We start from the raw sequence: 27,572 nt of genomic DNA, 5'->3' as shown, positions 1-27,572 counted from the left end.
CTACTCTGGGTCTAGGTTTCTGGGTCGCGAGGAGGGCCACCAACCAACCAACCATGTCGATGTCGATGTCAGTGTCAGGTAGGTACCGAACGCGCAGGAGGAGGAGGAGGGGCAGGAGGAGGGGCAGGAGGAGGGGCAGGAGGAAGGGCAGGAGGAGGGGCAGGAGCAGGCGGAACAGGAGGCTTGGGGAAGCAGGAGGGGGAGGGGGGAGGGGGGAAGCACGCCGATACGCTGTGCGCGCTCGGTAAACAACCAACAAATGGAACAAATGGAACACGAGCACTGCACTCGTGCCTACCTGGTAGGTCGTTGACCAGGGTCAGCGCTGGACAGTGCCTGAGATCTGGTGTCCAGTGTCCACAGAACTGACTGGGCAGGGCTGATGCGGGGCGTAGTTACCTGGGTATGTATACTATAGACGCGGGGTTTACCGCCGCGGACCGCAGTAGGTATGCGGCAACGGGCGCCTCGGGTTGAAGTGCGGAGTGTGGACTGCGCGAATGGAGGCGCGGCCCCACGGCCGTGCGGGCGCCGGGCGGTGGAAAGGCGTCATGCAATGTACAGGCGTCATGCAATGTACAAGCGTCGGGAGATCTCCTAGTACATAACCCCCCAGGAACGAAAAAGTATTTGCATTTTCGGTTTCGGTTTCACTCGCAAGGAATTCGAGGTATTGTGGCAATGGTACAGGGAGAATAGGTATACATACCAGTGAGTATATGCCAGTGAGTACATACATGTGACAAAAAAAATAGGGATAATAAAGTCAGTAGTAAGGCCGCTGTAATTTAGTAATCGTCAACACTGTTAGTTTCCTGGCTAAACGGATTTTAAACCCGATAGTTTTAAGTAAAATATTCAAAATTTACCCGCATTGATAAATATATGCGCCCTCAGAAAAAGCAGAGCTTCTATTCATTGCGGTTTTACAGCGGCATTCTTACTGACTTTATATAAAAGCGGTGTTAGGTCATGTCGGCCTTCATGCAGCTGAACAGTAGATTTCATTTTATATCCATCCTCCCAGGAATCAGCATTGTTAAAAAAGCCGCATCTAGTCTGTATGTGAGAAACTGCTGCATGGCAGCAAAAGCGCATCATAGGGAAATGCGGGATTGAAATTCTTTACTTGGGCTCTTGGATACGGTTCTTGGGTTACTGTCAGATCATCTATTATCTATCTACTGCCATATGCTATCCCCGCATATCAATATAATCCCATATCCCTCTGTCAATGGTACTTCTTTCGATCACATTCAACCCGGCTTACCTACGCACATAACAGAAGAAGTTGATCCAACACTCCTGGCTATATCACGAGAAGTTAGGCCAGTGCGTAATGTGAATGGGATGGAATAACTTGTACAGTGCGAAGTTTTCAGGAGGCTGGATTTACTATCTGCTCCCGGCAGTCAAATTATGGACAGCAGGCGGGGGAAAGTACTACCGTCATGTGGAGGAGCTGTAAGCAAGAGGGAGAGCTATCAGCGTGAAAGGGTTGTCTGCTAAAAGAACTATCAGTGGGAGGGAAGACCTGTCAGCGGCGAGAAGCTGCCAGCGAGACGAGAGTAAGAGCTGCAGCGGGAGGGGGAATAGTAGTTGTGGCGGGAGTAGGAGCTTATAGGAGAAAACAGCTATCAGCGGAAGTAGTTGTAGCAGTTGCGGCGGGAGTAGTTATAAGAGACAGGAGCTATCAGCCAGAGCCTAGAGAACCTCTCCGGAAAAGGAGGAGTGCGGTAAGAATATACTTACGGCGAGAATAATGTGGCAGCGAGGGTACAACTGCGGCGAGTACAATTGCGGCGAGAAAAGTCATGAGACTGAGAAGCATCAGCGAGAGTAGCAGTTTCGGTGGGAGTAGATGTTGCGGCGGGAGTTGCAGTAACTGTTGCGGCGGGGGTGGAAGCTATATGAGAAAACAGCTATCAGCGCGAGTAGTAGTAGTAGTAGTAGTAGTAGTAGTAGTAGTAGTAGTAGTAGTAGTAGTAGTAGTAGTAGTAGTAGTTGCAGCAGGAGTGGGAGATGCAGCAGGATTAGAATTGCGGCGGGAGGGTGAACAGCAGTTGCAACAGGAGTAGCAGTGGCGTCGGGAGTAGCAGTTGCGACGAGAATGGGAATAGCAGTTGTGGGGGGGGGGGAGAGTCGCAGGGGGGAGTTGCGGGGGAGGAGGAGTTGTGGGTGGAGGAGGAGTTGTGGGTGGGTGGAGGAGGAGTTGTGGGGGGAGAAGGAGTTGTAGGAGAAGAAAAAGAAGAAAAGGAAGAAGGGGCAGATGGCTAAGAGAGCATACAACCCCACTATGCCCGCCATGCCCGCCAACGTTGGTTCCCTCTACTAACCACATCCGTCTTCTCCCACTGACAGCAGTCCTCCTTCACTTCCTCCTCTTGCTGACACCTCCCCAAACAGCTCCCCCACACCACAAGGAGATAGGATCGCTGAGTATGAAGGTATGAGTACATAAGCTGAGGCGAATGACTTACAACACACACGCCAGATGAGTTTTGCAGTAGGTGGATTCATATCTGTCTCTGGCCCTGACCACAACCAAAATCTCAAGCGTTCTTTTTTCCGACTGCTCCGTATCGCCACACTGCAGTACGGCTCAGCCTTTCGGTGTTTCTTCCTCGTACAGTGCCTCCAGCGTGCCATCCACTGCGAGACACTGGTTGCACCTTACAATGTCTATAAAGAGCCGGATGAGAAGGTTCTTTCTGTCTTAAACTTAGAAGACGTTGATCCAATGAATTTGCATTTTGTAGCGAGGGAAGATGGCAAATGGTGGTGGAATCCTTTTATTGTTCACTTCTTATGAATGCAATATAGAACACTTTGTTTTTTGCCCGGATAATGTCTCTAGTGGAGTAGACCCCTGTGGTGAATGTACTGGCATAATGTATTATCACCACTCTAGTTTTATGCTCACGTGGGCTTTGTTTTAAAGTCCGTAAGAATGCCGCTGTAAGCTCACTGTATTGGCATTAAACCTTAGCTTGTCCCAAAGCTCACTTCATTACTGCCTGCATCGGTATGCCGACTTTGACTTCACTGCCGATTCAATTGAAACCAGTAATAAGCTAGCTTTGCCCACAAATCAGACCGTGTACAATCTAAGTTTTTTCCAGTGGCACGATTACATACAAGCCAGCTGCATTACCGCTATTCCCCACCAGCGGTCTTACTGTAGCATGAGAAACCCCCATATTTTTGTTACTGTACCACTGAGTCATTGACGCGGGTAGGGTTACGACTACGGTACAAGGCGGCAACGCACTGGATAGCTGGATAGGACCCAAGCGATGATTCACGGTGGTAGATAGTAGACGCGGGGTTCATAGATCTAGGGTTGGTGGGGGAGGTTCCTTCAGTCAACTTCGTAACAAGGCCAGCATAATTGTACTCATCCCCCAACAGTCAACCGGCAGGGAATACCGATACATCCTCCATTGATGCCATGTCTAGGATAACTACATCCTCCATTGATTCCACGTTTGGGATAACTACCTAGAGACATACAAATCATGTTCGAACAATTCAATAAGTACGAGCAAGTACCTAGTGCGAGGCTTGTACATTTGTACCTAATGACCCCTTTACTGTAGTCTATCCTGCGAGTGATGGAGGGAAACCTGAATCGAGTCAACTGATCTCGAGTCTCGACGCAGCCAGCATCGATATACCTACCTTCTAGTACACTCGAGGCATTCGCTTCGAGCCCAGTGAGTGCGGTCGATGCGTAGGAAATTTATAGGCGAATCGATATCAACAGTTGACTCTATTCTGGCGTGTGAAAGGAATTGTGGAAAGTCGAACAGGCAGGCAGGAATACAGGAAGACAGGCAGACAGGCATACAGGCATACATGCAGACAGGTGGACAGACAGTCATACAGGCAGTATCGTCAACTCCCCCATCTCCTTGGTGGAGAAAAGGCTCAGCGTAGAGTACCCAGACCAGTAGGTTAGAAGCCCAAGGCTTCCTTCTGGGCGTTTTGCAATCGATACCTATCGTCGTGAGCCTTGCCCAGAGTACCTACAGGAAGAGAAGCCAGTGATATGTCGTGATACGTTGTGGCGGAAGAAGGCTCAGACTCAGGCTCAGACTCAGGCTCAGGCTCTGACTATTGCACAGTGCACACGAGGGGTGCTGAGTAGCGAGCACACAGGTTGTTCATCTGCAACATCCCAATCATGATTGTTTCTTTATATCCTACTGATACGGTACGGTATCAGAGCGGGGTCCCATGAGTGGTACAGGTACCGGAGGAATACTGCACGCTTTTGTTCCTCGATGAATTGTCCAGGCGAGTACTAGGTACCTACCACCCACAGCGCTGTACACAGTATGCCATCGGAGGGAACCGGCGGAGTCACTCACCTCACCATTTCCAGGACTAGGGACATATCACTCGACAAAATTGCACCGCGCGACGACGCACACGGTCGGTACTCTAGGTACTGTAGGAGCAGGCCGTATGCAACAACAATTAACTCTCCCTCTCTTTCTCTTTCTCGATCAAAAGGGCTGGACACTTTTTATACCATTACAGATTGGACTCAACAATTTTGCGGCGAAAAGCAATGCTCGATGGGTAATTGGTCCTATGCATTTCGAGAGTCTGGAGTCCGGCCGCGACTTTGTGGGGCTTGCTAGGTAGTTTTGTGGGTGATCTGTACTGTACCTACAATACTGTACTATGCAGTCACGGTAGTGGGCGTACTCAGGACCGTGTACATACCAAGTATGCGGAGTGGATTTATTATTTATATTACTCTAGCTGGAACGGGATTCTCTGCCATGCATATCGTAGAGTGTAGAGTGTAGGCGCTGCATATTAATCACTCGGGGTTTTGGGCCGGTAAAAGCAAAGACAGCGAGAGCGTTCGCAGCTCCTTTCCATTGGCTGTAAATAGCCACCTCAACTTCCAAGCTCCTACCTAGAGCGGGGAGCGCAGACGTCCTCGTCCTCGTCTGGAACCGCACTGCTGTGTAAGACCGTAAGTAAGTAAGGAATGGTGGGTCATTGCTCACGAACGCAGCCAGCGGGCAGGCGAACGGTTACTTTGGGCTCTGGAGCACACACCTAGGCACACAGTATTGTACACTCGGCGGTTGTACGGAATCGTCGCCGGCAAGCAGGGACCGGGGGGATCATAGTGTATCACCGCGGGGCGGCCGTAGCGAGTTCTCCGTGCCTATGTGCATACTCTACTCTATGTACATGCCTCGGATATGCAGCCATTCGGGTCATCTTTATATGTGGGTGCCCGCCTGCAGCGGCCAGGTTGTGCGTGCGTGCGTGTGTGTGCGTTGCACTTCACCGTGCCGGCGCGAGGAACGAGATCGGTGGAGATACTCTGGAGTATGTATGCCCAGCTGCGGTAAGGAGGGCGGAAACGGGTGTGTGCCTGTTGAGCACTGTATGTACCTGAAGGCTAGAGGGGAGTTGGCGGTGGGTGTCGGGGCATCGATTGGCTGATATAGCGACGAAGATTGGTTGAACGGTTTCGAGCGAGTGGGAGTGTGGTGAATCCGATGGGTGGCTTTGGTTCGCAGGAAATTGTGCTTCTGAGGGAAGTAGAGTACCAGACGGACGCCACAACAAGGTGGAAAAGAGGAAAGGAGGGAAGGAAGGAGGGAGGGAAGGAAGGAGGGAGGGAAGGAAGGAGGGAAGGCTGGAAGGTCGAAATAGTATGATTGGCAGCATCGACATCGCGTTGGGTGATCGTACGCGCAAGTGACTTTTTTTGCTCTGCAATTCTGTCCGTTCCGTGTTCGACGGGCAGGTTATTTGTCTGATCGCTTTGTACCGTTCGACGTGCGAGTGGACCCTGTGCCATGGGCAGTGGCACCGGCGTACATGTGTGATGGTTGATGACTGGAAAGTCGAGCAGGCGGCGCTAAGAATCCCTATGGTTACGATTGAGCGATCAAGTGAGAGTCGTTGGGAAAGGATGAGGCGATCAATCGGAGCAGGCCATCGAATCCAGCAAACAAATACTCTAGAGTAGCCGTCCGGATCCGTTCGTTCGTTACGTGGACGGTCAGTACTAGTTGGCCGGGTATCGTGTTGACTTGGTGCGATGGATGTACGAGAGTGAGTACCTGCCCAAGTAAGGACGTATACATGCACGTATGAGTCTTCTGCTCCAGACCTGTTTGTTTTGTACTCGAGTGTGCTCGGTCTTTCCGGCTGTCACCGTTTGGCCATGCATCCGTGTGGCTTGTAACATGTGGCTTGTGGTCTGTGGCTCATGGTCTGTGGCTGAATTGCGGTCCCTGTCGCTGCATATATGCGGGGAGGATTCGATCTAGAAGAAGGGATTCAAAGAAGAAACATACAGCATGGTCTTGTTTGTCCCCACTTGTCGCTCTGTTCTGTGGCTCCATCCGCGGCCTGCATACGAACCCCTCTTCCATCTCCTCCCTCCACACCTAACTGGACTTTGAGTTTCTCAACTTTCTTTCCCAGTCTCCCAACTTAACTACCCCTCCTCCACCTTCGTCCTGTTCCCCGCCCTCCCATTCGTCCTGCTTTCCCCCTCCCCATCTCCATCTACTTCTCACTGCCTTCCCCATCGTTCTTCATCGCTGCTGGTAGGCTGGTGTTGATTCCAATATCAACCCCCCCCCCCCAACAACAATATCACTCCCGTATATATACCCACCTGCACATACCGGTACTTACCCATACCCGCTGTCGCCCGCTGTCTCCGTTGCGTCGCCAGCTACGGTATCCTCTCTGCCGCACCGGCCGCTACCTGTCTCGCCACAGCACAGCTGCTCTACCACCTACAGCTGCAGCGCCGTGCCCTTGCTTGCTTAGTCCTCAAAAGCCCCGTTACCGTCGCCAAACACAATTCGGTTGCCCTCGGCGGCCGTGACGACTAACGCAAAACCCACTCTACGCTTTTGCGGTCGTTTCTTCTCCCGTCGGTAGTCAAAGCGGCTGTCGGTCCTCCTGTCCAGAAAAAAAAAGAAAAAACCAGCAGTCACTACTCCCGTCCCCCCTTCCACCATCGACACGCGACCGAGCAGACACAGGAAATCAAGCAATTGCTGATCCGAAAGCAAAATAAAGAAGCCGTAGCCATTGTCTGCGGCGTACCGAAGTATCCTGCTGCTGCCATTTTCTTTGGGCCGGTGAGTGCCAATTGCTTTGCTTCCGGCTTTATCCAGAGTTCCGCCGGACTTTCATGTGCCGCCCATCATCCCACCAACCAATCCCCACCACCCATCAGCATCATCCCGCTAATCCCACAATCTTTTTTTCAGGTCCACCCCCGCTACAGCGAAAGCGAGAGAGAGTGACAGAGAGAGGGACACACAGCGAGAGATTCACTCTCACATCAAAGAGCCCTTCCCACCAAACCCTTTCCACTTCCGCACTCGCCTCTCCGACCCCACTCCCTACTGCGACGCTTCCCTGATCGTTGTTCCGTCTGACGTTCAAAGATCGTGGTTTAAAGTTTCCCGTTACAAACCACAACCCCTCCTCCTCTCCTCATCCTCCTCCTTCCCTCCACCCCCCTCTCCTCCCTCCCCCTCTCCTCCTTACCAACAACCTCGTTCCAACACACCCGTACACGCTCCTTCGAACGTGTTCTCTCTCGGTAACAACGACAACGGTCCGTCTCTGAATACCGCTGCAACCCGTACGTTGGACAAACTTCGCCACGGTCGCAATCACTGCTTGCTACCCGCGCACACCGAACCCCATTGAACGCGAAAAGTCGCCTGTTCCTCGTCGGCACTCGAGAATAGGATTCGTTCATTTCCGCACTCTGATCGGCAAAACCTTTTGTTGTCATCTCGACTCAGTGGTGCTGCTGGCTGGTCGGAACTTTGTTCGCTCAACCACAGTTCAGACCTGACTTCCGCATTTACTCACCTCACACTACAAACCCCCCAAGTTTGATTCGCGATAGAATGACTACACGAGCCCTCGGTGCGTCTGAAACTGCAACCTCGTACGCGGCTGCTCTGGCGTCGGGCTCTTCGAAAGCTGCTCTCGCATCCAAAGTTGAGGTTTCACCCGCTGTACCAGCTATGGTCATGACGAACGGCATCCCGGAACCCGTCACCGGCACTTCCGATCATCTCTCTACGCCCGCTGAATCGCGTCCAAAGTCCGCTGACTCCTCTGCGCCGGAGGTGTCGAGACAGTCTACCCCGGTCATCAGCTCAAACACCAAACAGGATGACGACTCGACCAGCGCTGCGGCTGCGGCTGCTGACCTGCACGAGGAGAGGTCGAACGGATGGGAAGGAAACTCGCAGACGTCGAGCCACCCGGATAGCAAATCTAGTGGTGCGGACTCCGCCAGGGCTAGCGACTATGTCCAGCCGACTGTGACCGTGAATGTATGGCAGAAACGACAGGAGGAGGCTGCCAAGAAGAGCGTGTCTCCGGGCATCCCTGCTTCGGTCTCGCCTGGTCCGGCACAGAAATCGTCGGCTTCTGACAAGGGGCTCTCTACCGGTAAGAAGATTGCGAATACCGATGAGAAGAAGGATGTGGATGTGAGGAGGGGCACCGACGAGGGTAAGTCTCGGGACACCACCCACCCTTTTGGCGACGTAGCTACGAGTTTGCCTCGAATGCAATTCTAACGACATGGCTGTTTGATAGTACCAACCAAACGTGGCAATCGGCGGGGTCAGTCTCAGGAAAACGACACCACACTGTCACTACCGCCCCCGGTCACCGATACTATCTCCTGGCCGACACCGGATCTCGCTCAAGGTGAGTTTAAGAAGGAGAAGGAAAAGGAGAAGGAGAAAGACGAGAAGGAAAGGATTGCCCCAGCCGCAGGACGTGGTGGTACCAAGACCTGGGTTCCCGTGGCCATCGATCCTCCGTACGTCCCGCCGATTCAGACTAAGAGTAGCCGCGAAGGTCGTGGGGGCCGGGGCGGGCGTGGTGGTGGGCGTGGTGGTGCAGCCGGTTCCAGTGACAGACCTGAGAGGATCACTGGATCTGGACAGGCTGCTGCCACTTCCGGAGCAACGGAGAGCGAACGGGGTCGCCAATATCCCACTCGTGGGACTTACCAAGGAAGCAAAGGTGCGAAGCGGACGTCCAGTCCCGGCGGTACCACCCAGCGACGAGAGTCCAAGGCTGGTGTCACCAACGGTCCTACGGAGCGAAGGAAGGATGCTGCGGAATGGAACGTCGAAGCGAATGGACTCGTAGCGGCATCTGGCGCGGTTCAGCCTGAGAGGAGCCGACCAGTCAGAATCGCAGAGGATGCTACCTACGGCGGTGCCACGAACCGCCAATCTTCGGAGGACCAGGAGAAGGCAGCTAGCAACCACACTCGGCCAGATAGGGGAACCCAGTGGCACAATGGCGCAGGGCGCGGGGAGTCTGAATCGCCCAGCACGTATCCTCCGAGGGAGCGTGGTCGCGGTGGTTACAGGGGACGTGGGGTCTATCACAACCAGTTTGCGAACGGACATCATGCTTCCCCGGCTGGCTACCAGGGACACTCCAATCCTGCAAGCCCACCATTCGCGACTTCAAATGTAAATACACATCAGTACCCTCAGCACACCCATCCGCGCGTAGGATCATTCAGGGGCCGTGGTAATTCGGGGTACAACGCTCACCCCTACAGGTTCAATCCTGCCATGCAGCCACCTTCGCTCCCGCAATTCGCTTATGGTGGCGCTGGATTGCCCTATGAGTACGCCATGATCCCTGGAATGCCGGTGGTCGACTATGGCGCTCTCACCGTTCAAATCAACTACTACTTCTCAGTAGATAACTTGATTAAGGATATTTACCTGCGAAAACACATGGACAACGATGGCTACGTTAGGCTGTCGTTCATCATGGGCTTTCAGAGGGTCCAGCAACACACCAAAGATATCAATGTGCTGAGAGATGCTTGCCTGAGTTCTCCGGAGATCCAGCTGACGTACGGGGTGGATGACTACTACGTCCGCAAGAAGGAAGGTTGGGAGAACTGGGTATTGAAGGAGTCGGACCGTGACGACTCTGCCAAGCGTGGCATGAGTGACTGGCACTTTGATCCGCGCCAGCGTCAGCAGCAGAACGGTACGACGCTTACTCCCCCAGGAGAGATGTCCGGATCAGCGGAACCTTTTTTCCCTGACGCCGCCGGCATGCCTTTTTACCCGCAACCGATAAACACGGCTTTCGGCTATCAAACCCCCGCCTCGATTCTTTCGGCAACTGTCCCCGAGTTTTCCCCGTCGTCCAACAATGTGCAGCAGGGTATAGACGGAGAGATCAATCCCTCGGTGCCCATGCAGCCCATCGACGAGTGCAAAGATGCAGAAGTTGATGCTTTGATGGTCGTCGTCAAGCGTCCATCGACCGGTGACAGCGGTGCTGTGCAGACTAACGGCGTGACCGACATCGGCGGCATTGATGCGAGACTGCGTAATTCCAGCCTCAGCAACGGAGACGGTGCACACGAAGAGTCTGGAAGGACTTCGCAGTCAAGTGGTAACTATCCCTCTCGCAAGCCTCACTCGGATGACAATTGGCTCACACATCTTCCGGCAGCCCATGGTGTGGACCCGAACATGACTCATCGCAGCTACAGCGAAGTTCGCGCCCAGGCCCTCAAATACAGGGAAACCAACGGTCTATTCAAGAACAATGACTTGATTACTCTATACAAGTTCTGGTCGCACTTCCTGGTTAAGAGCTTCAACAGGGCGATGTACCGAGAGTTCAAGCACTTTGCACTTCAGGACGCAGACATGGCTGTCAGATGCGGCATTGAGGAGATCTTCAAGATGTACGAGCGTTCGTTCAAGGACCGCAAAACCATCGGATACGAGATCATCAATGACTTTGTCGAGCTAGTCAAGACCGAGGCCAGGCACGGTGAGACCTTCGGCATGGAGAAGCTCAGGTCGATCCTGGAGAACCCCAACCTCAAGGACGACTACAGGAATGTCATTGAAAGCCTCCTCGACAATGACACGCGTGCGATCCTCTCCCAGGAGATGGCAAAGAAGGGTTCTCGCTCCGAGATCTACAAGGCTGTACGCTCATCCCGCCCTCCTGACGCCTTCAAGGCGATGATTTTGTATAGGCTGACCATGGACGAATTTCAGGCAACCATGGCATCATAGGAGATGGCTTGGTACGCTCCTGACGGATCTTGTGTGGCGTGGGGATGGTAAACTGCGAAGACTTTATTTCGATTGAACGAAGCAGTTTTACAGAAGTGGAATAGGTGAGGATCACAGGGTGGGGCAAAATAAGATTAGGAGTGGAAATGGAGTGTCTGGTCTGGCGGAGGGGTCTTCCTTTTACCGTTCTTTCTTCTTTTTCCTTTTTTCTTTTCTTTTCAAAAAGCTTATCCTTATTGCTTCCAATCGGCGTACTCTTTTTTACCATTTCCTTCTTTTCTTTTCCTTTAACTTGTTCTTGGCTTCATCGCCACCTGCTCAATGTTTATACGAGCAGAGAAAGGACCTTGATGTCCCTTCTATATTATGTCTGCGGTTTTTTTCTTTTTCTTTTCCGACAACTGACAACAATTAGAGCTATGGCTTTGCTTCTGTTTCTCAGTTTTTCATGTTTATTTTCCAGTGGTTTTTTTTTCTTTTCTGTTCTGCTTTTCTCGGGTGTTTAGGTTTGCATTTTTCTGCCTCTTTTTTTTTCTGTCTTTTTTTTCTTTTCGTTGTATCTTCTTGTTTTGCATGTTGGGTGATGGGTTGGTTGGGGAAAGAAAGGAAAAGGGAAAAATCTCCATTCTATTTTTGTTTTTGCGGCTTTTTTTTTTACTGCTGTAAAGGACGAGAGCATGCGGGAGGCGGGAAGGGACGGGACGGCGGGACGGTGATTCTGCTTCTTCTTCTTCACCCTTATGTTTGGGGGTTGGAAGGGGGATATGTAGGACATCGACATCGTGTCATTAGTTTCTCTCTCTCCGTATTGTATTGCTTTGCTTTACTGTACCTACTCCGCGTGCAACTGGCTTGTGAATTGCGTGTTGCATTGCATGTCTGTTTCCACGTTGTTTTGTGATGTTTTGTGATGCGATGCGATACGTCTTTGTTAAGTCACGGCTTTTAGGGTGGTTTGTGTGCTGGTGCTGGTGGTAGTGGTGGCGGTGTAAATTAACTGGTCATAACTAATGAGTGGAAATGCAGAGGTGGTTGCTGTTGAGACCGTGAATGGGGATTTGGAGATGCCATTACAGGTGTAGAAGCCTAGAAGGAACGGTCCTGAAAGGGAAAGGGTGGTTCCGGGAGGAAACATGAGATGTCACTCTGTACTCGTTAGCCCATCAGCCTATCGAGGAATCTGCTTTGTGGGGGTATTTGTCGGCCGGTGCTCCCCTAGAGAATAGAGTAGGTTTACTCCAGCGGCCCCACCGACTCCACACTCCACACTCCAGACTCTAGACTCCTGAATGATCTACCTAGGTACATACGATCGAGAAATCTCCGAAACCAGTGCGGAGAAAGCTAAGGGCCCGTTTGGATGGCCTCAGTTTTAGCGAAAACTGTCAGTTTTTTCGAGAAACTGAGCAAATGGAACTGAGACCCCGTTTGGATGGCACAAAAACTTTAAAAAAAAACCGAAACTGTGCGGCTCCAGCGACGAAACTGGTACTGACCTCGAGAGGTCATTTCTTTGCCGTCACTCAGTATCGCATTTTAACTTCAACCATGAGAAAAAAGCTGGGCCATGTGTCCACTATTAAAGTTCTGATGAAGCCTATTATTCAGACTTATGGCTGAGTGATCTGAGAATTGCCAAACACTCTGTTCACCTCACAGTTCTCCGGAAACTGAAACTGGACAGAATTCGGTGTCCCGTCGGGGAACTGAATTTCGCTCTAAAACTGGAACTGAAAACTGAGGCCATCTGAACGGGCCCTTAGTATTGTACCCACCTACTTCTATCCTTTCCTTTCTTGAAGTTGAGAGTTAACTCCTTACGCAGTACTAGTAACGCTGCACTATTCAACCAGCGCCTCCAAACTGCCCACAGTAAACAGTCCAGCCCAGCAGCCCAGGGGCCAGAAGCCCAGTAGCCCAGCAGCCGGGCCGTTGGGCTACATACGCAAGGGGCAAGCTGCAGTATAGGTACGCCTCCAACCAAAAACATAACCTCAAATTCCAACCTAAGCCCATATTCCTATGTAGATTAGGTATGTACACTTCAATGTAGTTTATAGTAGAGTAACCACTTGCAACCAGATGGCAGAATCACCACATCGTCTGTGGACGATATGTAGACGGTGGGACTGGCCGCTTGTGCTGGGAATCGTGTCGGCTTGGTACCGGCTTGGGATATCGTCCAACTACCGGCAGGTGCTCTATCAGTGGTCAATCAGATACCTACCTGTGGATCTATGGTCTGTGGAGACGCGCGGTAGGTCCTGCTATGTAGACGATTCGTCCATGGTTTTCGTGGCCAGAATAGGTATCCGCATTGTTCTAGTTACCAAAAAACATAGCAGTTTTGCTACTTCGCATTTCTGAAGGTTCACGTTCGCCTCGGGTCTGAAGACTCCATGTAAATCGGAGGCGCATATCTCTTCGCCCAGGGATTCACCGTGTAGTTGGTGTGGTAACCACAGAGCATCACTCACCAACACTCATCTACAAAACTGTCATAATCTCACGAACTTGGTGACTATGGCCGACCTGCAGGCTGCCGAGCTGTGTAGTCGCATTGTCGAACATCCGCTTTGGGTCTCCCACATTTCTGCGTGGTCCGGTATGTACCTAAGGTTGCGGATGTGCATTGCGATGTCGGTACATAGTGCACGAGAAGCGTACGTACCTAATGCCATCTTTGCTTGCTTGCGTGTGCGCCGGGTGTGGAAATCATCGGACCTACTAGTAGCTCTCGTATGTAGCTTGGTTGTGGGGAATTGGAGGTTCGAGTTCGAGTTCAGTCCGGTTGGTAATTCCATCCGCCGTCATGCCTTCAAGGACAGGCATGATATCGCTCTCCAACACATGCAAAAGCGATATCATGACAAAAACTCCACAAGACTCCACAAAACTCCAGTTCTATTTTTACCAAGACTACCAACAAATGTTGGTATATCCACAGCGCGCCAAATCCCGTCTACTCCTCGTCGGCATATCCCTTATGATATCCAAGCTCCTCATCATCCTCCGAATCGGCAAATTCATCGTCACTCTCAAACTCGCCCTCGTCAGATCCGTCCTCCATATCGTCCAGATCCGTATCATCGTAGAAATCCAGCGGCAGCTTCTCCTCCTCGTCATCCTCGTCATCCGTCCACTCCGCGCCCATCATCTTCCTGTTCCGATGGACCCTCTCATCGAGGAGCACACAGGTCCTAGCAATCAGCTCGACGGGCGCGCGCTCACACACTTCGGTAACGCCCTTGACGCCCATCAGTCCGGGGTATCCAGCCAGTGCCCACCTCGGCTGGAGTAGGAACGCGACCATTTCCTCAGCGTCGATCCAGTACTCGGGGTCGCAGGGGGAGCCGCCCGTGAGCTTGCTGATCCACAGCATGTAGAGCGATTTTGCAAGGAGGTATTCGAGCCACTGGGACCAGGCGGCGCGCTCCTTGTCGGACTTTTCGGGGACGTGCCCGCGCAGCTCGCCCAGCAGCAGTTGCACCGTCGCGTTGACTATTCCCGCGATCTTGTAGCCGGCCTTGATCGCCTCGTTGGTCGACGGGAGAGGTTCTGCCACCACCACCGCCACTGTCAGCGCCACTGCTCCCCCGCCGCGTTCATGTGCTAGGTGGGGTGGGGGTGTCCGCTCTCTCACTTCCGGCATCTTCGATCATGGCGCGCGCAATGCTGACCGCGAAGAAACGGTACTTGGGCCCGCGCCACCGTGGGTCGTCGTCAAACGTCTGTGCGAGGTTCAGCGAGTCGAGGTGCGACTTCCACAGTTTGCTGAGCCGCCGCGAACACTGCGAGAGCTTGGTCGACGTCGAAAGGCTCGACGTCGAGTCGAAGATCGTGCAGATCACGCCGTCGGGGAGTTTGTCGAACATCTTGCTGATTGGCTGGCTGGTGGAGAGGGCGAGGAAGGAAGTCGAGAGGGACGAGGTGGACGAGGTTGGTGGGGGGACGCTGGTGGGTTGCTGAACTTTTTTTTTTTGGTGCGCCACAAACTAGTCTGCCTTCGAGATCGACACCTCGCGTCATGAGGTGTCAAGCGGACGAGGCTGCTTTCGAGCGGCTGCTACTCTACGCGCATGTGATTGCACCAGCCTTGCCCGCTGCCGCCCCCGTCTCCACCGCCGTCCCTGCCGTGTCCTTCTCCCTGCGGTCCACTAAGTTATTCATTTAATTCCCATCTTCAAAACTGTCCAACCCTTCACCTCTCCTCCCGGAAGCGGCTCACTGGAAGCCATCCTGCATCCACCCCTCACTTCCGTCCCATTACCAGCAGAAGCTCGATTCTGTATGGCCCCTAGCAAGCAGTGTGTATAGTAGGTACTCTGCATTTCGCAGCAAGCGATCAGCACAAAAGGGAGCACCATCAGTTTCGCCCGCGGAATGCCGTCTGCGTGTGGGGTTCGGATCCGAGACGCCAGCATTCACTCGCGAGAAGCTCCGGCACTGGATGACTGGCTCGCAGAATCTCCGGTACCTAGGGGATAACGGGCGAAGGGAAGGCATCTCGGGGCTTCGGGTTTTCTCGAGCAGGTGCAGCATAGGTATTACCAATACAGTGCATGATCTGAGGGAGGCAGAGCATGTACCACGGTAGACAATGACGAGTAGCAGGAGATGCCGTAAACCCGGATAGCAGAACTCAGTGAGGCAGACGCGCCCGTGTCGGTAGGTATCTGGCTGGAGGAAGCTCTGCGGAGATATATATATAAGCGGTGGGATTTGGGTGGCTACTGTAGTGAGGACGGAGAGACGCCGGTAAAGGTCAGAATGGTGAGCGGGGTCGCCATGGGTATCGAGAACCTTCATGTATAAATTACTCCTGTTCCCTTGGCTTCCGTAGACATCTGCTAGAGCAACTTTGTACCTTCGTTCATCCGTGACGAATCGTCGTTCATTAGAAGAGCACGGTTCATCCAGGACGAATTCGACTGCGCAGCCGCAGTTCCTCTGCGCATCGCCTGCACTGAACGATCTTGTGGCCGGCCTATCGTGCTGGCGAGTGACGTCCAGTGGATTCGCACATGCGTCAGTCGGGGGTGCCTGTGGATCCACAAGCTTGTCGCGTGCATTGTGAGTAGTTTCCGGTACGTCATGGCATCCATCACAAGCCGACGTACTGCGCCAAAGCTCCAGCTGTAGAGAAAAGAAAGAAGCTTCAGTTACTCGCGGAATTATTGTTACGAGGGCGCATGGGAACAGGATAACGTTCTGTCCGTGGTCTGGAGCAGAACATTTTATCCATGCGTAAATAGAGTAGCCGCGGTGCCACCCCAGGACCCGAAGACCCCACATGCCGAGGTCCTGGCTGCTTATGTACTTTGGCCCCGATAGATATCCCACTCATCCATCCCATCCCTCTTCCACGCGACTCTCTTCCACCACCGCCACCACCACCACCACACCGTCAGAAACAGAACCATGGCAGCTCTCTGTGGACCCTCGAACGCGCTCTCGTCGCTCCAGAAACATACCACCGCCGACCGCACACACCAGCAAGACCGCTTCCGCGGCCAGAGCCACCAAGGTTCATCACAGGTACTGTCACTCACCACCGCCCCCAGCCCCCCTCCAGTCCCCGCGCTGACAGAGTACAATCAGGGCTTCAGAAGCGCCCAGAACCCAGCGTGGGGCGATAATGAGTTCGACGCCTTCTCGTCCGCGGGCGGCGTGAGCGCAGACCCGTTCTTTGCGCCGCAGCAGCCACAGCTGTTCCAGCAGTCACAAGCACAGGCACCCGCGTGGGCGACGGACTTCCAGCGACTCGACATCGGCGCTGCTCCCGTACAACGGTTTCCGATACAACAGCAGCAGCAGCCGCAGTGGGGACTGGAGTTCACGCAGAGGCTGCAGCAGAGGGAGCAGGCTGCGCCGCTGATGCAGCAGGAGGGGCTGGCTCCCGCGACGACGATGGCGAGCGGTTACTCGGGATTCGGTACATACTCCCCTTCGATGGATATGGGGGTGTCGCAAGTCCAGCAGCAGCACCAGCAGAGCGAGTTTCAGTATGACGAGAGCGCGTTCGAGCGAGCATTTGCCGATGCCGAGAGAGAGTTTGTTGCCGAGGAGGAGCAGTTGTTAGCATTTGAACGGCCCGTAGAGGTTGCGGACAAGGTCCAGGAGAAGGAGCAGTTGCAGAGGGAGGGCGACGATCTGGCTAGGACTGCGGGACAGTTGCTGGATTCTGTTCAGGAAAATACGTCCGCCAAGTTTCAGAACAGTAATTTTTTGGCCCTGATGCGGAAGTTGAGGGATCATCAGGTCGTCGTTGAGGGGAATGACATGGTAGAGGCGAAGGCTGCGGAATAATGGTTTTCTCAAATTCTTCTGGTTTGCGTACGGTTTATTGGGAAGCGGTTCCGGGTTTTTTTCTTTTTCTTTCGTTTCGTTTCTTTGCTTTTCTCGAGATGGCATAAGAAGTAGATCTTAGATTACAGGCGTGTCTTTTCTTTGTATGTTTCATCTGGCGTTGGGGAATCTTATTTCAACTCTGTCTCTTGTAGGCGGGAATATCTACCTACCTATTCTACCTAGTAGACCTGTCTGTCCGCCGCCGCCATCTGCGGATTTGGATGTTGGTAGCGATTTGTTAGTGGAGTCGGCCAGAAAATTTACGTGGTGGCCTATGTAGCAGCCTAGCATAGCTCCGCGAAGCTCCATTCAAGTTGTTCATCACCGAGTTCTTCGCAGCCATGATGATTCTGGGTGACTTCGCACGGAGTAAATAATTGGCCAGGCCCCTCTGACCAAGAACTTGGCCGCCAGTCGTGATTCGCGCTGACGGTTGCTGGACGTGTGTCGTTGGCCCTCCTTGGGACTCCTACCAGTTGCCCATGCTGGTTGGTTGGTGCTTAGGATAACTTCAACTCGGCGGCTATCACACACCCCAATTACCCCAATCCGCCCCTAAAGTAAACCCTCGACCACTAGACACAACCTCCTCCTCATCGAGCCCCAGCCCAGCGACATCTGGATACCCCAAAGTCCGTACTCGGTACTATACACCCCAGCCCTCCCGCCCGCCCGCCCTCCGCTCGCCGCCAGATCAGCTGTCGTTGGACTGCATGCACGTTGACGGCTACTCCGAATCCACCCTCGCTCCTTCGCCTCCTCCTACATTGCTCACCACCGCAGAACACTCCTTGCCTTCCCCGACGTGTCGTCCTCTACACACCTACAGTCGCACTTCTCGACCGCCGAGGACGCTCCCTCCACGCAGCAGCCGTCTTCCTACGCCGAAGTAATCGCCGAGTCTGCTAGCACACCCCCATCACCGCCAGAATCACCTTCGTCCAAGTCCGCGGAATCGCAGAAACAGCAGCAACCGGGGAGTCTCGTCGCCGTCGTCGGTCCTTCATCTCTCGTCCCCTCGCCATCGTACAGCAAACAGGATCCTGAGCAGCCACCGCCACCTTACACGGAAGCACTCTCACCGCTCGATTCATTCGTTTTCGCTATGGCAGCCGCAGGAGGTTCCGGGTCGATCATTACGCAGGTGCAGCAAGGAGGGCCACCGCTCAACACGTTGGCAGGTACGGGCCCGATAGATATATGCGCGCCGGCGTTCTTTTTTTCATCCTTTGTTCGGGCAGATCCCAACTGACATTGTGATTTCATAGATGCACCAGGCACTGGAGAAGAGAACTTGACCTTGGACCTACGGTAGCTTTTCTCGCGCTTTCCTTCCATTCTGGCTCGAAAAGACCCCTCGCTTATCAAGTCGCGTGCGTGTGTTTGTGACAGAGGTACCCCGTTCATTCTGTCGCGCGACGAACTCCTGACGCTGCCCGAGTTTGTGTTGTTGTCGCTGTTCCCCAACGGTCTATTCCCCGACGGACAGCAGAACTCGTATCATGACGATGGAATCTACATAGTCGACGTATGTTGTTGTTGCCTTTGTCCTACATAACGCAATGGCGCCAATCGCTGACACCCGCCACAGTTCGATCCGAATTGCCTGAAATTTATGCTCGACTTCTTCCGGAAAGTCTCGTCGACGATCACGGTGGCTTCGGCGGACGAGGACGAGGAGGTGAACCAATTGCAAACGAGCCCTGCCAATGTCCTGCAGGACCGTGCTGGTATCATTGTCCTGCGGGAAGACCTGGATTTTTACGCGATACCGCCGAAGCGCGACATCTCGCGCCAGGAAATGATGGAGGTCAAGCGCGCTGCCGGGAGAGTCCTGCTCAAGCAGGATGGTATCTTTTCGGGGTTGAGGAGGACCGATGATACCGGCACTACTGAGCAACATCTCATCGAGATGTTGACCGCTGGGTTAGATCTACTCGCATTCTACATGGCACGTAACAGCTGCCGGGGGATCTTGTCTTGCTAACTATGGCAGAGGATTCAACGTCGACGATACCTGGGGACACCGCGCCGGAGAGCCGAACAAGGCCGTGATCTGTAGTCTGGCTCTGGCCAGGTTGAGAACCGACTCCAAGGACTCGAATGACAGCAACGTGGTTGGAATGGCGCAGAAGCTGCTGCTGTTTTGGAGGAAGCCCGCAGTATGTACCATAACCTTTTTGCCGTGCTGCCATATGCTGATGTTTTTGTTTTAGCGTCGATGCTGGTGGGAAGGCCTCGAGCTCGAGGGCGTCGACGGCGTGGATGGAAAGCTGAAAGTGTGGATCCGTCGTGTCTGGACTCTCGAAATGGTCTGCCTACCCTTCCCTACACCGTCTTTCCTACTCCATACTGACATTACTACAGAGCGTCATTGGCCTCCGTTAACAAGCAAGCGGACGTGATGCCGTGTCGGAGTGCTATTACAAATTGGTGATTATATATGGCCCATCAAGTGGGGTTTGGGGTGTTTGGTTGTAATGATCGGTGTTTGTGTCCCGAGGGGAATCTTTCTTCTTTCTGCTTCTTTTTCTGTGTGCCCTTCTCTTCTCTTCTCGTTTCCGTCGATGGCGACACCGCGCGTGTTCTTTTTTCTTGTGTCCGTCTGTATCCCCCCCTTCGTTTCGTTTTCGTTTTCCTTTTTCCGCTGTATTGCTTGCTGTTCGATTGCCGTTCTTGATATCAGTCGCTACTTTACTTACTACTACTGCTGCTGCTGCTGCTGTGCTGTCACCCATACCTACCTATACTGCTATTAAGTACTCGTTTGAAGATTGGTTGTGACTACTTACCTGGCTCGATGTGGGCCGTGATGTTGCGATTGCGGATCTGGTGGGGTTCTGAGATGGATTCTGAGATGGGGTTCCAAGATGGGTTCTGAGATGGGGTTCAATGAGGTTCGATGAGGCTCAATATGGAGGTGGAGATCCGGATGGAATTGAGTCTCGCAAGTCTCATTCAGGCTTGCGATTGAGGGTGTAGTAATGTGGTGAGGAAAAAGTAGGTCGAGCATAGGGAGTGTGAATGGGCACCAAGCAGAAGTGTGTACCGGCTTGGATGAGGAGAGGCGAACCACCTTAAAAGTGCGGGACATCCCCCTCCCCCCAGATTTCTCACTCGCGCACGCTGTTTGCAATCCATCAGATTAGGCACTCTACCTAGTAGGTATACTATAGATCTCCCCCGCCTCCGGACTTTGCCCCTCGCACTTTACTCAGTACTCCACATAACGATGGGATGATCACTACCCACAACCGCAGGTCCGCAGCTACCGTCCGGACCATCCCGCACATCAAACTGATTGAATAGGTATGAGAACAGCACGCAGCGGATCCGGATTGTGGATACATATGAACAACACACGACACCACTTTACTCTACACAAGTAGAGTAGGTACTTGATTGACTTTTTTTTTTACGGGTGCGGGCCCGCTGTATATCGATAGGTAGGTGGGTGGGTATGTATGATGTATCGCCCACTACTCTACTGGTATGTACGAGTACTTACGGTACTCTACATACCTACTCTATCATCTGAGGACCCGGGCCCGGATGACGGTGGTGACGGTGGTGGTGGTGGCGGGGTGTCTACTGCACAGTATCTACTACACACCCCTACATACACTGCTATGTATATCCCGCAGAGCGAGAAGCAGAGATAGCGGAAGTGGGGCAGTTTATCTTCCACTTTATCGGGACGGACTCCCCCTCGCCCGCACGGCGCACGTACTCAGTACTTACTGCGATTGGGGGCCCGGCCGCTTTTCGCTTGCGATCGTCCCGTCCGATTGGCTACTCTGCGCACTCTACACGTGCATGCTGCTGCTGCTGCTGCTGCGGATAATCAAAGTCGCCAGCTTGTTTGCACATATGTATAACGCTCCGCTGCAGCTGTGCTTATGTCAGAGGGATCGGAGCTACAACTACGTACGGTATCCAACTAACTAACTAAGCTGCGAGGAGTAGTTGATTAGGTAGTGATAGCAAGCAATCATGATTCATCTGTATACAGAGATTGGCCACCTCGTCAGAAATGACGGGCCGGGCTGGGCTGGACTGAGGTGGGGGGGTGGGGCGTGCGGGGGGGGTGGGAGCTTCATGTATAAAAACCGTGTTCGGCCCTCCCCCATCCATTCAATCGAGAAATGAAAAGCCCTCAAACCGACATGCCGACCACCTGCACAACATCTTCGAGCACCTCCTCCACCTCGGCGGCGGCTGCAGCAGGAGCGGACGACTCGCAGGCAGCCAAAAGCTACCCCGCGATCCCACCGATCTACTCGTTACTGCTCTCGCTGCCGTCACTGGTGGCGCCCTTCCTGCCCGCGGACCTGGTGGCCGCCTACCCCACAGCAGTACAGGCGCTGCTCCCGTCACTCGACCCGATCGATGCGCGCCTCCGCGAGCTCCTCCCCAAGTCTGCAAACTGGACCCACGATTTCATCACGGCGCTGCAGCTCTCGGGGCGCTGGACCCTCGCCACAGACGTGAAAGCGAGCTTTCTGCTTGCGGGGCGCAGCCGCTCGCGCGAGGAGGCCGCCGCCCGCGTGCTCTGGGCCGTGGGCGTCTGGCGCCGCGATGGCTTCGGTGGCAGGAAGTCTAAGGAGATTGGGTGGCAGACGGATGGCCTGCTGGGGGGCTTCCATGTGCCGGGTAGGGAGTGCGATAATGTACAATTGGCCTCTGGGGACCTGGGTGAGGCCGTGGTGTGGGTCGCTGGGAGGGCGTGGGCCGTAGAGGTGTTCAGGATGGGAGAGGTGGTGAGCGTGGAGGAGATAAGGGCGCAGCTGGAGGGGATTGTGAGGAAGGCGGCTGGGCGGGTGAGACTTCATGCATCTAACTATCCGTTGTCGTGGATGCGAAAGCTAATGGAGTGCAGGAAACGGCCAACATCTCCGTCGCGGCGCTGTCACATCGTCTCCCGCGGGAACTATGGGCGAAGACCAAAGCCTCGCTCTCGTCAGATACGCGGACCAACATGACCATGAACCGCCTCTACAGCTCGCTCACCACCCTAGCACTGGAAGACTACGTCCTGCCACACCCGACGTCAGACGCCCTCGAGGACATCCGCGGCAACTGCGACTCGCCCAACCGCTTCGCCGACCAAACCCTCAGCTTCGTCGTATACTCCGACGGGGCAGTGGGGATGACGACCGACCACACCGTAGCAGACTGTTCCGCGGGGCTCGAGACCGCACTCTGGCTATCCGAGCTCGCCGCAAAAGCAGACGTAGGACGGCGCCTATACCAAGTGCGGGCACGCCCACCCAAGGAGCTCTCCTTCCCCGCCCTCATCACCGCATGCAAGATGCTACCGATGTACAACGGGCCACGGGCGGGCGAGCCCGTGCTGTTCACTCCCGCGCCGCGCAAAGCACCGATGCCACGGGGGTACACCGACAACGTAGCGCGGTCTGTGCGGACGCTGTCTTTGCGGCTGCCCAAGGAGCTGCTGCAGAAGCGGCTGGTGGATGCGACGCTGCAGCTGGCGCTGCAGGCGGCCGTGGGTAGAGATACTCCCATCACACAGAGCGTGTATCAGCGCGGCACCGCGAATGCAAGGAGTGAGCCGGTCATGGCAGTCACCGAGGAGGGCGTGAGGTTCATCGAGATGCTCGCCGACGCGGATGTGCCGCCTGAAGAAAGGGAGACGGCGTTTCAGGTAGCGGTTGCCGCGAGGGGAGAGAGGATAAAATGTTTGCCTCTTCCTACCACACACCCACAATTTGTGCGAGTGACGAGCGGCGCTAACACTGGAACAGCAAATACCTTCCCCTTCTACCGCAACCTATTCCTGCACCCTTCGTTCTCAATGCTGCCGCCATCACCCGAGCTATCCACGATTCTCGCAGTGCTCCACGTCGCGTCCGGCGCACCGGTGGAATGCGAGCAGCCAGGCAGCAACGTGCAGTTCACGGGGTTCACCATCTCGAAAAACGACAATGTCGCTGCCGCGTCGAGCAATCTCTACCTCGAGCAGCAGCTGGTCGCCTGCTACCTGGCAAAGGTCGACGAAGACCAGGAGGAAGACGACGGCAGCGTCGAGATCACGTTTAGTGCCTCGGGCGAGTTTTGGAGAGCGGAGTTGGACGATGTGGTACTGAGCTTTGCCGGCGTGTGGGAGTTGATTCTAGAGGCGGCTCTGGGACGCGGAGGTGGGTGGGAAGGTGTGGTATAGAGTACGCACCTACCGTATACGTACCTTGTAGATAGACTTGGGTTGTGTAATGTGAATAATAGATGTCCGCTTTCTATTACTTTGCGATCCCATGATCCATCCATGATTATTTGTGACAACTTTTTCTCTATACAAATAGATATGTAAAGTGAAGCTGAACCCCCGCAAGCAAGCAACCAAACCCAGAGATGAAAAGCAAAGCAAAACCCAGACACCAGGAAATAAGTACCCACGTCACGTCTCGTCACGTCACGACATCTCCTCATCTGCACTATCGCTCTCCCACTCCTCCTCCTCCTCATCTCCGTCCGCCTCTTCCTCATCCTCGCCTTCCTTCTCGGGTATAACTTCCAGGATCTTACCCAGCAATTCCTCAGCATGTTCCCGGATCCCCTCGTCTTCCCACTCAAGGGCGTTATAAAGCTATTCCACACATCAGCACTTAACCCACGCAACCCACGAAACAGAACAGAAATGCCGCCGCCTACCTGTTGACAAGTCTTCAACCACTCCCTGGCGGCCTCCCACAGCTCCGCCCATCCCTCCCTCCTGGGCCTCTCCCTCTCTCCCAGCAAGAAGAGCGTCCAGCCACCTAGATACCACAGATCCGGCAACTGATCATCCTCGGCCTGCAGTCTCTCCAGGACTTCCACAGCGGTCTCATACTGCTCGGTCTCGATGAGCAATCTCGCCTGAGATATCCTAGCCGCATAACTCGGCATCTCCGGGCTCTCCGCTTCCAGCTCCTTCCACGCTCCCACCGCGCGCTCCAATGCCGCAACAGCATCCTGCACTCTCTGCTGCGAGATCCTGACACTGGCAAGGGTCTGCAGCGCCTCGGCACTATCGGGCACGGCCAACAGCGCCTGTGTTACATACGCCTCGCAGCGCGCCTCAGCGTCCGCGTCCATGCACAGGTCGCTCATGTAGATTTCCGCGAGCCCGCACAGCGCCGACACGAGCTTCCTTTCCAGCCCGCGCTCGACCAGCTCCTTCTGCGCCGCGCCCCCGACAACTCCCCCGTCCCGCAGCGCGACAAGCCGCTGCAAAGCCTCCACCCCCGTCGTGTACCAACGCACGGCTGCCGCGCCCCCCTCGGGACACAGCTGCGCCAGCCAGAGAAACTTTTCTGGGCCGGAGCCGCCGGCGGACTCGTGTGCGCCGTTGGGGTCAAGGGTTGCAGCGCGGGTGTACAGCGTGTAGGCCGTGGCTACGTCGCCGAGCTCGACGTGGATCTCGGCGAGCAGCTCGAGGGCGCAGAGGGACGTCGGGGATTGCTGCAGTGCTTGTGTTGCAAGCGTGAGCGCTTGGTCGGGCTCGTTGTTTGTGTGCAGCAGTGCCGTCGCCGCGGCGAGGAGGGTCGCGGTCGACTCGGCGGGTGCGGGTGTGGGTGCGGAAGGGGTGGCGTGAGGGTTGCTGGATAGGCCGCCTGTGCTGTGTAGAAGGGATTTCTCGCGCGATCGGGTCTTGGACTTTTTTTTGTCTTTGCTGCTGGGTTTTGTTTTCGCCATTGCTGGGTGTGGTGTTGGTGGTGGTGTTGGTGGGGGGGGGGGGAGTGCGGTATTCGAGGAGGATGAGGAGGGTCGCTGGTGGTGGGGGAATTATCTTTTTTTGCGACACCTGCAGGGTTGGTGATAGTGTGCACGGACCAACTCCTATGCCCCGCCATTTAGTTCTGCTATGTGAGTAAGTAACATACAAGCTTCACGCCAACATCGCACATCGCACTTCACCACCACCCACCTTCCCCACTACCGCTCACCAATATATACGTGCAACCATGGCGTCCGAAGAACAACTCGAAGAGATCGAAGTCCTGCAGTCGATCTACCCGGACGAGCTCCAACGTACCACCTCCCTCCCCGCGCTCCTCCCGCGCTCCTATCACCCCGCGCGCCCACTGACACAGAAACAGTTCTAACCCCGACCTCGTTCCGGATAAAGCTCCTTCTCGACCCACCTCCTCTGCCAGGCGCATCCGCGGACTCTATCGAGACCGAGCCGATAATCCTTCTACACGTGTCATACCCGCCCACGTACCCCTCGGTAGCGCCCGATCTCGACGTGACGCTCGACGAGGGGTCACCGTCGTCATGGCTGGAGTTTCCTGAGGACAAGGGGGTGCTGCTGGACGCGGTCCGGGAGACGATCGAGGAGAATCTAGGCATGGCGATGGTTTTTACGTTGACTAGCACGCTGAAGGAGGCGGCCGAGAACTTGATCCTGGAGCGCGCGACAAAGCAGGATAAGGCCCGTGAGGATCAGTTGCGGCTCGAGGAGGAGAAGGAGATGGAAAAGTTCCGTGGAGAGTTGGTGACTAGTGAGAGGTTTATCGAGTGGAGGGACAGGTTCAAGCGCGAGGCCGAAGAGGCGAAGAGGAAGATTGTCGAGGATGAGGAGGCGGAGGGGAAGAGAGGTCAGAAAGCCAATATCAAGGTTGAGGAGAAGAAGTTGACCGGGAAGGAGCTCTGGGAGAGGGGTCTGGCTGGTAATGCGGATGAGGAGGAGGAGGAGGGCGAGGAGACGGTGGATATTGCAAAGTTGAAGCTGTCAAACTAGATGAGGATGTGCGATTGCACATGCCGTGCATGCAGAGGGAGATATTGTAGTCATTTCCCTCCTACCAACAAATCAAAGATATCCCTTCGTCATTCATTACTAAAGAAACACCGTCGCCATGCCATGAAATCATCACACCTTCCACATATCACTCTCATCGAACGGATCACCCAGCCAGCCTAGTTGTACCCCATTAGCCCCCCATCCCACACTCCCATCCCCCACCCCCGGAAATCCCACTTACGAATAGCAAAAACCTTATCCACACAGCGTTCCTTAGCATGATCGGCCTCCTCCTGCGCGCGCTTCCCGGCCCACGTCGGATTCTGCCCTGCCTGCCCCGTCTGTCCCTGACCCGCCAGACCCAACAGCCCCGTCATGCGATCGTGCGCCAGCCCCGAAGCCGAAGACGTAGCGGGGCCTGGACCGGCCTGCTGCTGGCTACCGGGCGGAGACGTGGGAATACCGCCCGGGTGGTGGCTGCTCGCGGGAGGCGTCGACGGCGTTGAGGACGGCAGCGACGCGTTGTCGTGCATTTGCGAGTCTTCGCCATCTGGTGTTGGGGTTGTGAGTAGGAGCGGCGGAAGTGGGGGGTGGGGGGTGGGGGGAGAGGGAGGAGGGAAGGGGACGGGGGTACCTGAGTGCGTGGACATCTTGAAGGTGTGAAGGCGCGGGTGCGGGGAGGTGTTGCGTGATGTGTGGGGGTAGCTTGGAGGAGCTGTGGAAGCTCTGGGTAAGTCGGTAGGTACCCAGGCTGCCGGTTGACCTGGGATGGTGAGGCTCGAGAGGCTAGGCTCTATATGGACACACGAGTAGACTAGGGCACGAGTGACGAGATCATGGTTTCGCACTCGCACATCATCAATGGGTTGTAAATATGTCACTCGACTGCTTGGTCACAGCGGAGGCCTTCACCCCTTTTCCTACACTCCCGAGGCTGAAGCCTTCTTGTCTGGATGGAAATACACACCGTACTTCACACTTCACTGCTCCATCACATCACCATTTGCAACATGGACATCTGAATATCTGATTTTCCCAAAGACATACAAAACTAGCAAAGAGCGAAGCGCGAAAGATCATACGGAACCAGCAAAACACGCAAAACAAGCAGCAAAATTCAAATTCTACCCTTCCCTTCCCAAAAGACCAAAGAAAAAACAGAATCGACACTATGATAGTAAAGTATAAAGGAGATGATATATATATATAGAGCAAAACAGACGAGACGATACGAGACTGATAGCAAGCAAGGCAGAACGTAAGCAAACCCAAAAGAAACACATACGCTGCGTATATCATCCCAACATGAGCGCCCCTCCCCCCCCCCCCTCCCTGCCAACAGCCCATTCCCCAGCGATTTCACCCAC

At 54.4% G+C, this 27,572-nt stretch overlaps 9 protein-coding genes across 9 annotated transcripts; 6 read left to right on the top strand and 3 right to left on the bottom strand.

Annotated features, from left to right (window-relative positions):
- The first annotated feature begins 7,537 nt into the window (after positions 1-7,537).
- BZA05DRAFT_215613 (uncharacterized protein) lies at positions 7,538-11,335 on the top strand. The gene is made up of 4 exons (XM_051479650.1): positions 7,538-8,541; positions 8,629-10,473; positions 10,534-11,021; positions 11,094-11,335. The coding sequence occupies exons 1-4, from the start codon at positions 7,926-7,928 to the stop codon at positions 11,109-11,111; spliced, it is 2,967 nt and encodes a 988-aa protein (XP_051341908.1). The 5' UTR covers positions 7,538-7,925; the 3' UTR covers positions 11,112-11,335.
- On the top strand, positions 11,336-12,145 carry BZA05DRAFT_215605 (uncharacterized protein). Its single transcript, XM_051479648.1, has one exon. It carries the CDS (start codon positions 11,560-11,562, stop codon positions 12,010-12,012), a length of 453 nt encoding a protein of 150 aa, XP_051341907.1. The 5' UTR covers positions 11,336-11,559; the 3' UTR covers positions 12,013-12,145.
- A 1,928-nt stretch (positions 12,146-14,073) lies between these two features.
- Positions 14,074-14,986, bottom strand: BZA05DRAFT_416345 (uncharacterized protein; the record flags this gene model as incomplete). The annotated part of the gene is made up of 2 exons (XM_051485394.1): positions 14,074-14,723; positions 14,755-14,986. 2 exons carry the CDS (start codon positions 14,984-14,986, stop codon positions 14,074-14,076), a joined length of 882 nt encoding a protein of 293 aa, XP_051341906.1.
- Positions 14,987-16,428: 1,442 nt separating this feature from the next.
- On the top strand, positions 16,429-17,769 carry BZA05DRAFT_389356 (peroxin 20). The gene is made up of 2 exons (XM_051482764.1): positions 16,429-16,649; positions 16,713-17,769. The coding sequence occupies exons 1-2, from the start codon at positions 16,533-16,535 to the stop codon at positions 17,418-17,420; spliced, it is 825 nt and encodes a 274-aa protein (XP_051341905.1). The 5' UTR covers positions 16,429-16,532; the 3' UTR covers positions 17,421-17,769.
- Positions 17,770-18,364: 595 nt separating this feature from the next.
- On the top strand, positions 18,365-19,868 carry BZA05DRAFT_215511 (uncharacterized protein). The gene is made up of 7 exons (XM_051479647.1): positions 18,365-18,643; positions 18,731-18,773; positions 18,855-18,990; positions 19,054-19,388; positions 19,459-19,624; positions 19,679-19,774; positions 19,830-19,868. Exons 1-7 carry the CDS (start codon positions 18,568-18,570, stop codon positions 19,848-19,850), a joined length of 873 nt encoding a protein of 290 aa, XP_051341904.1. The 5' UTR covers positions 18,365-18,567; the 3' UTR covers positions 19,851-19,868.
- Positions 19,869-21,566: 1,698 nt separating this feature from the next.
- BZA05DRAFT_389346 (uncharacterized protein) lies at positions 21,567-23,726 on the top strand. Its single transcript, XM_051482763.1, has 3 exons — positions 21,567-22,282; positions 22,342-23,161; positions 23,228-23,726. The coding sequence occupies exons 1-3, from the start codon at positions 21,608-21,610 to the stop codon at positions 23,641-23,643; spliced, it is 1,911 nt and encodes a 636-aa protein (XP_051341903.1). The 5' UTR covers positions 21,567-21,607; the 3' UTR covers positions 23,644-23,726.
- On the bottom strand, positions 23,727-25,186 carry BZA05DRAFT_389342 (uncharacterized protein). Its single transcript, XM_051482762.1, has 2 exons — positions 24,132-25,186; positions 23,727-24,066 (listed from the first exon to the last, which is right to left on the bottom strand). Exons 1-2 carry the CDS (start codon positions 25,152-25,154, stop codon positions 23,893-23,895), a joined length of 1,197 nt encoding a protein of 398 aa, XP_051341902.1. The 5' UTR covers positions 25,155-25,186; the 3' UTR covers positions 23,727-23,892.
- A 9-nt stretch (positions 25,187-25,195) lies between these two features.
- Positions 25,196-26,245, top strand: BZA05DRAFT_369190 (ubiquitin-conjugating enzyme/RWD-like protein). The gene is made up of 2 exons (XM_051481613.1): positions 25,196-25,490; positions 25,559-26,245. Exons 1-2 carry the CDS (start codon positions 25,424-25,426, stop codon positions 26,200-26,202), a joined length of 711 nt encoding a protein of 236 aa, XP_051341901.1. The 5' UTR covers positions 25,196-25,423; the 3' UTR covers positions 26,203-26,245.
- A 1-nt stretch (position 26,246) lies between these two features.
- On the bottom strand, positions 26,247-26,971 carry BZA05DRAFT_389340 (uncharacterized protein). The gene is made up of 3 exons (XM_051482761.1): positions 26,840-26,971; positions 26,447-26,755; positions 26,247-26,381 (listed from the first exon to the last, which is right to left on the bottom strand). Exons 1-3 carry the CDS (start codon positions 26,853-26,855, stop codon positions 26,335-26,337), a joined length of 372 nt encoding a protein of 123 aa, XP_051341900.1. The 5' UTR covers positions 26,856-26,971; the 3' UTR covers positions 26,247-26,334.
- Between the last annotated feature and the right edge of the window lie 601 nt (positions 26,972-27,572).

This window comes from Tricharina praecox (assembly GCF_024521635.1).
Source record: "Tricharina praecox strain CBS 144465 chromosome Unknown BZA05scaffold_5, whole genome shotgun sequence".
NCBI lineage: Eukaryota > Fungi > Ascomycota > Pezizomycetes > Pezizales > Pyronemataceae > Tricharina > Tricharina praecox.
Note: the sequence above shows the minus strand (reverse complement) of the source record. Positions and strands in the feature narration are given on the sequence as shown.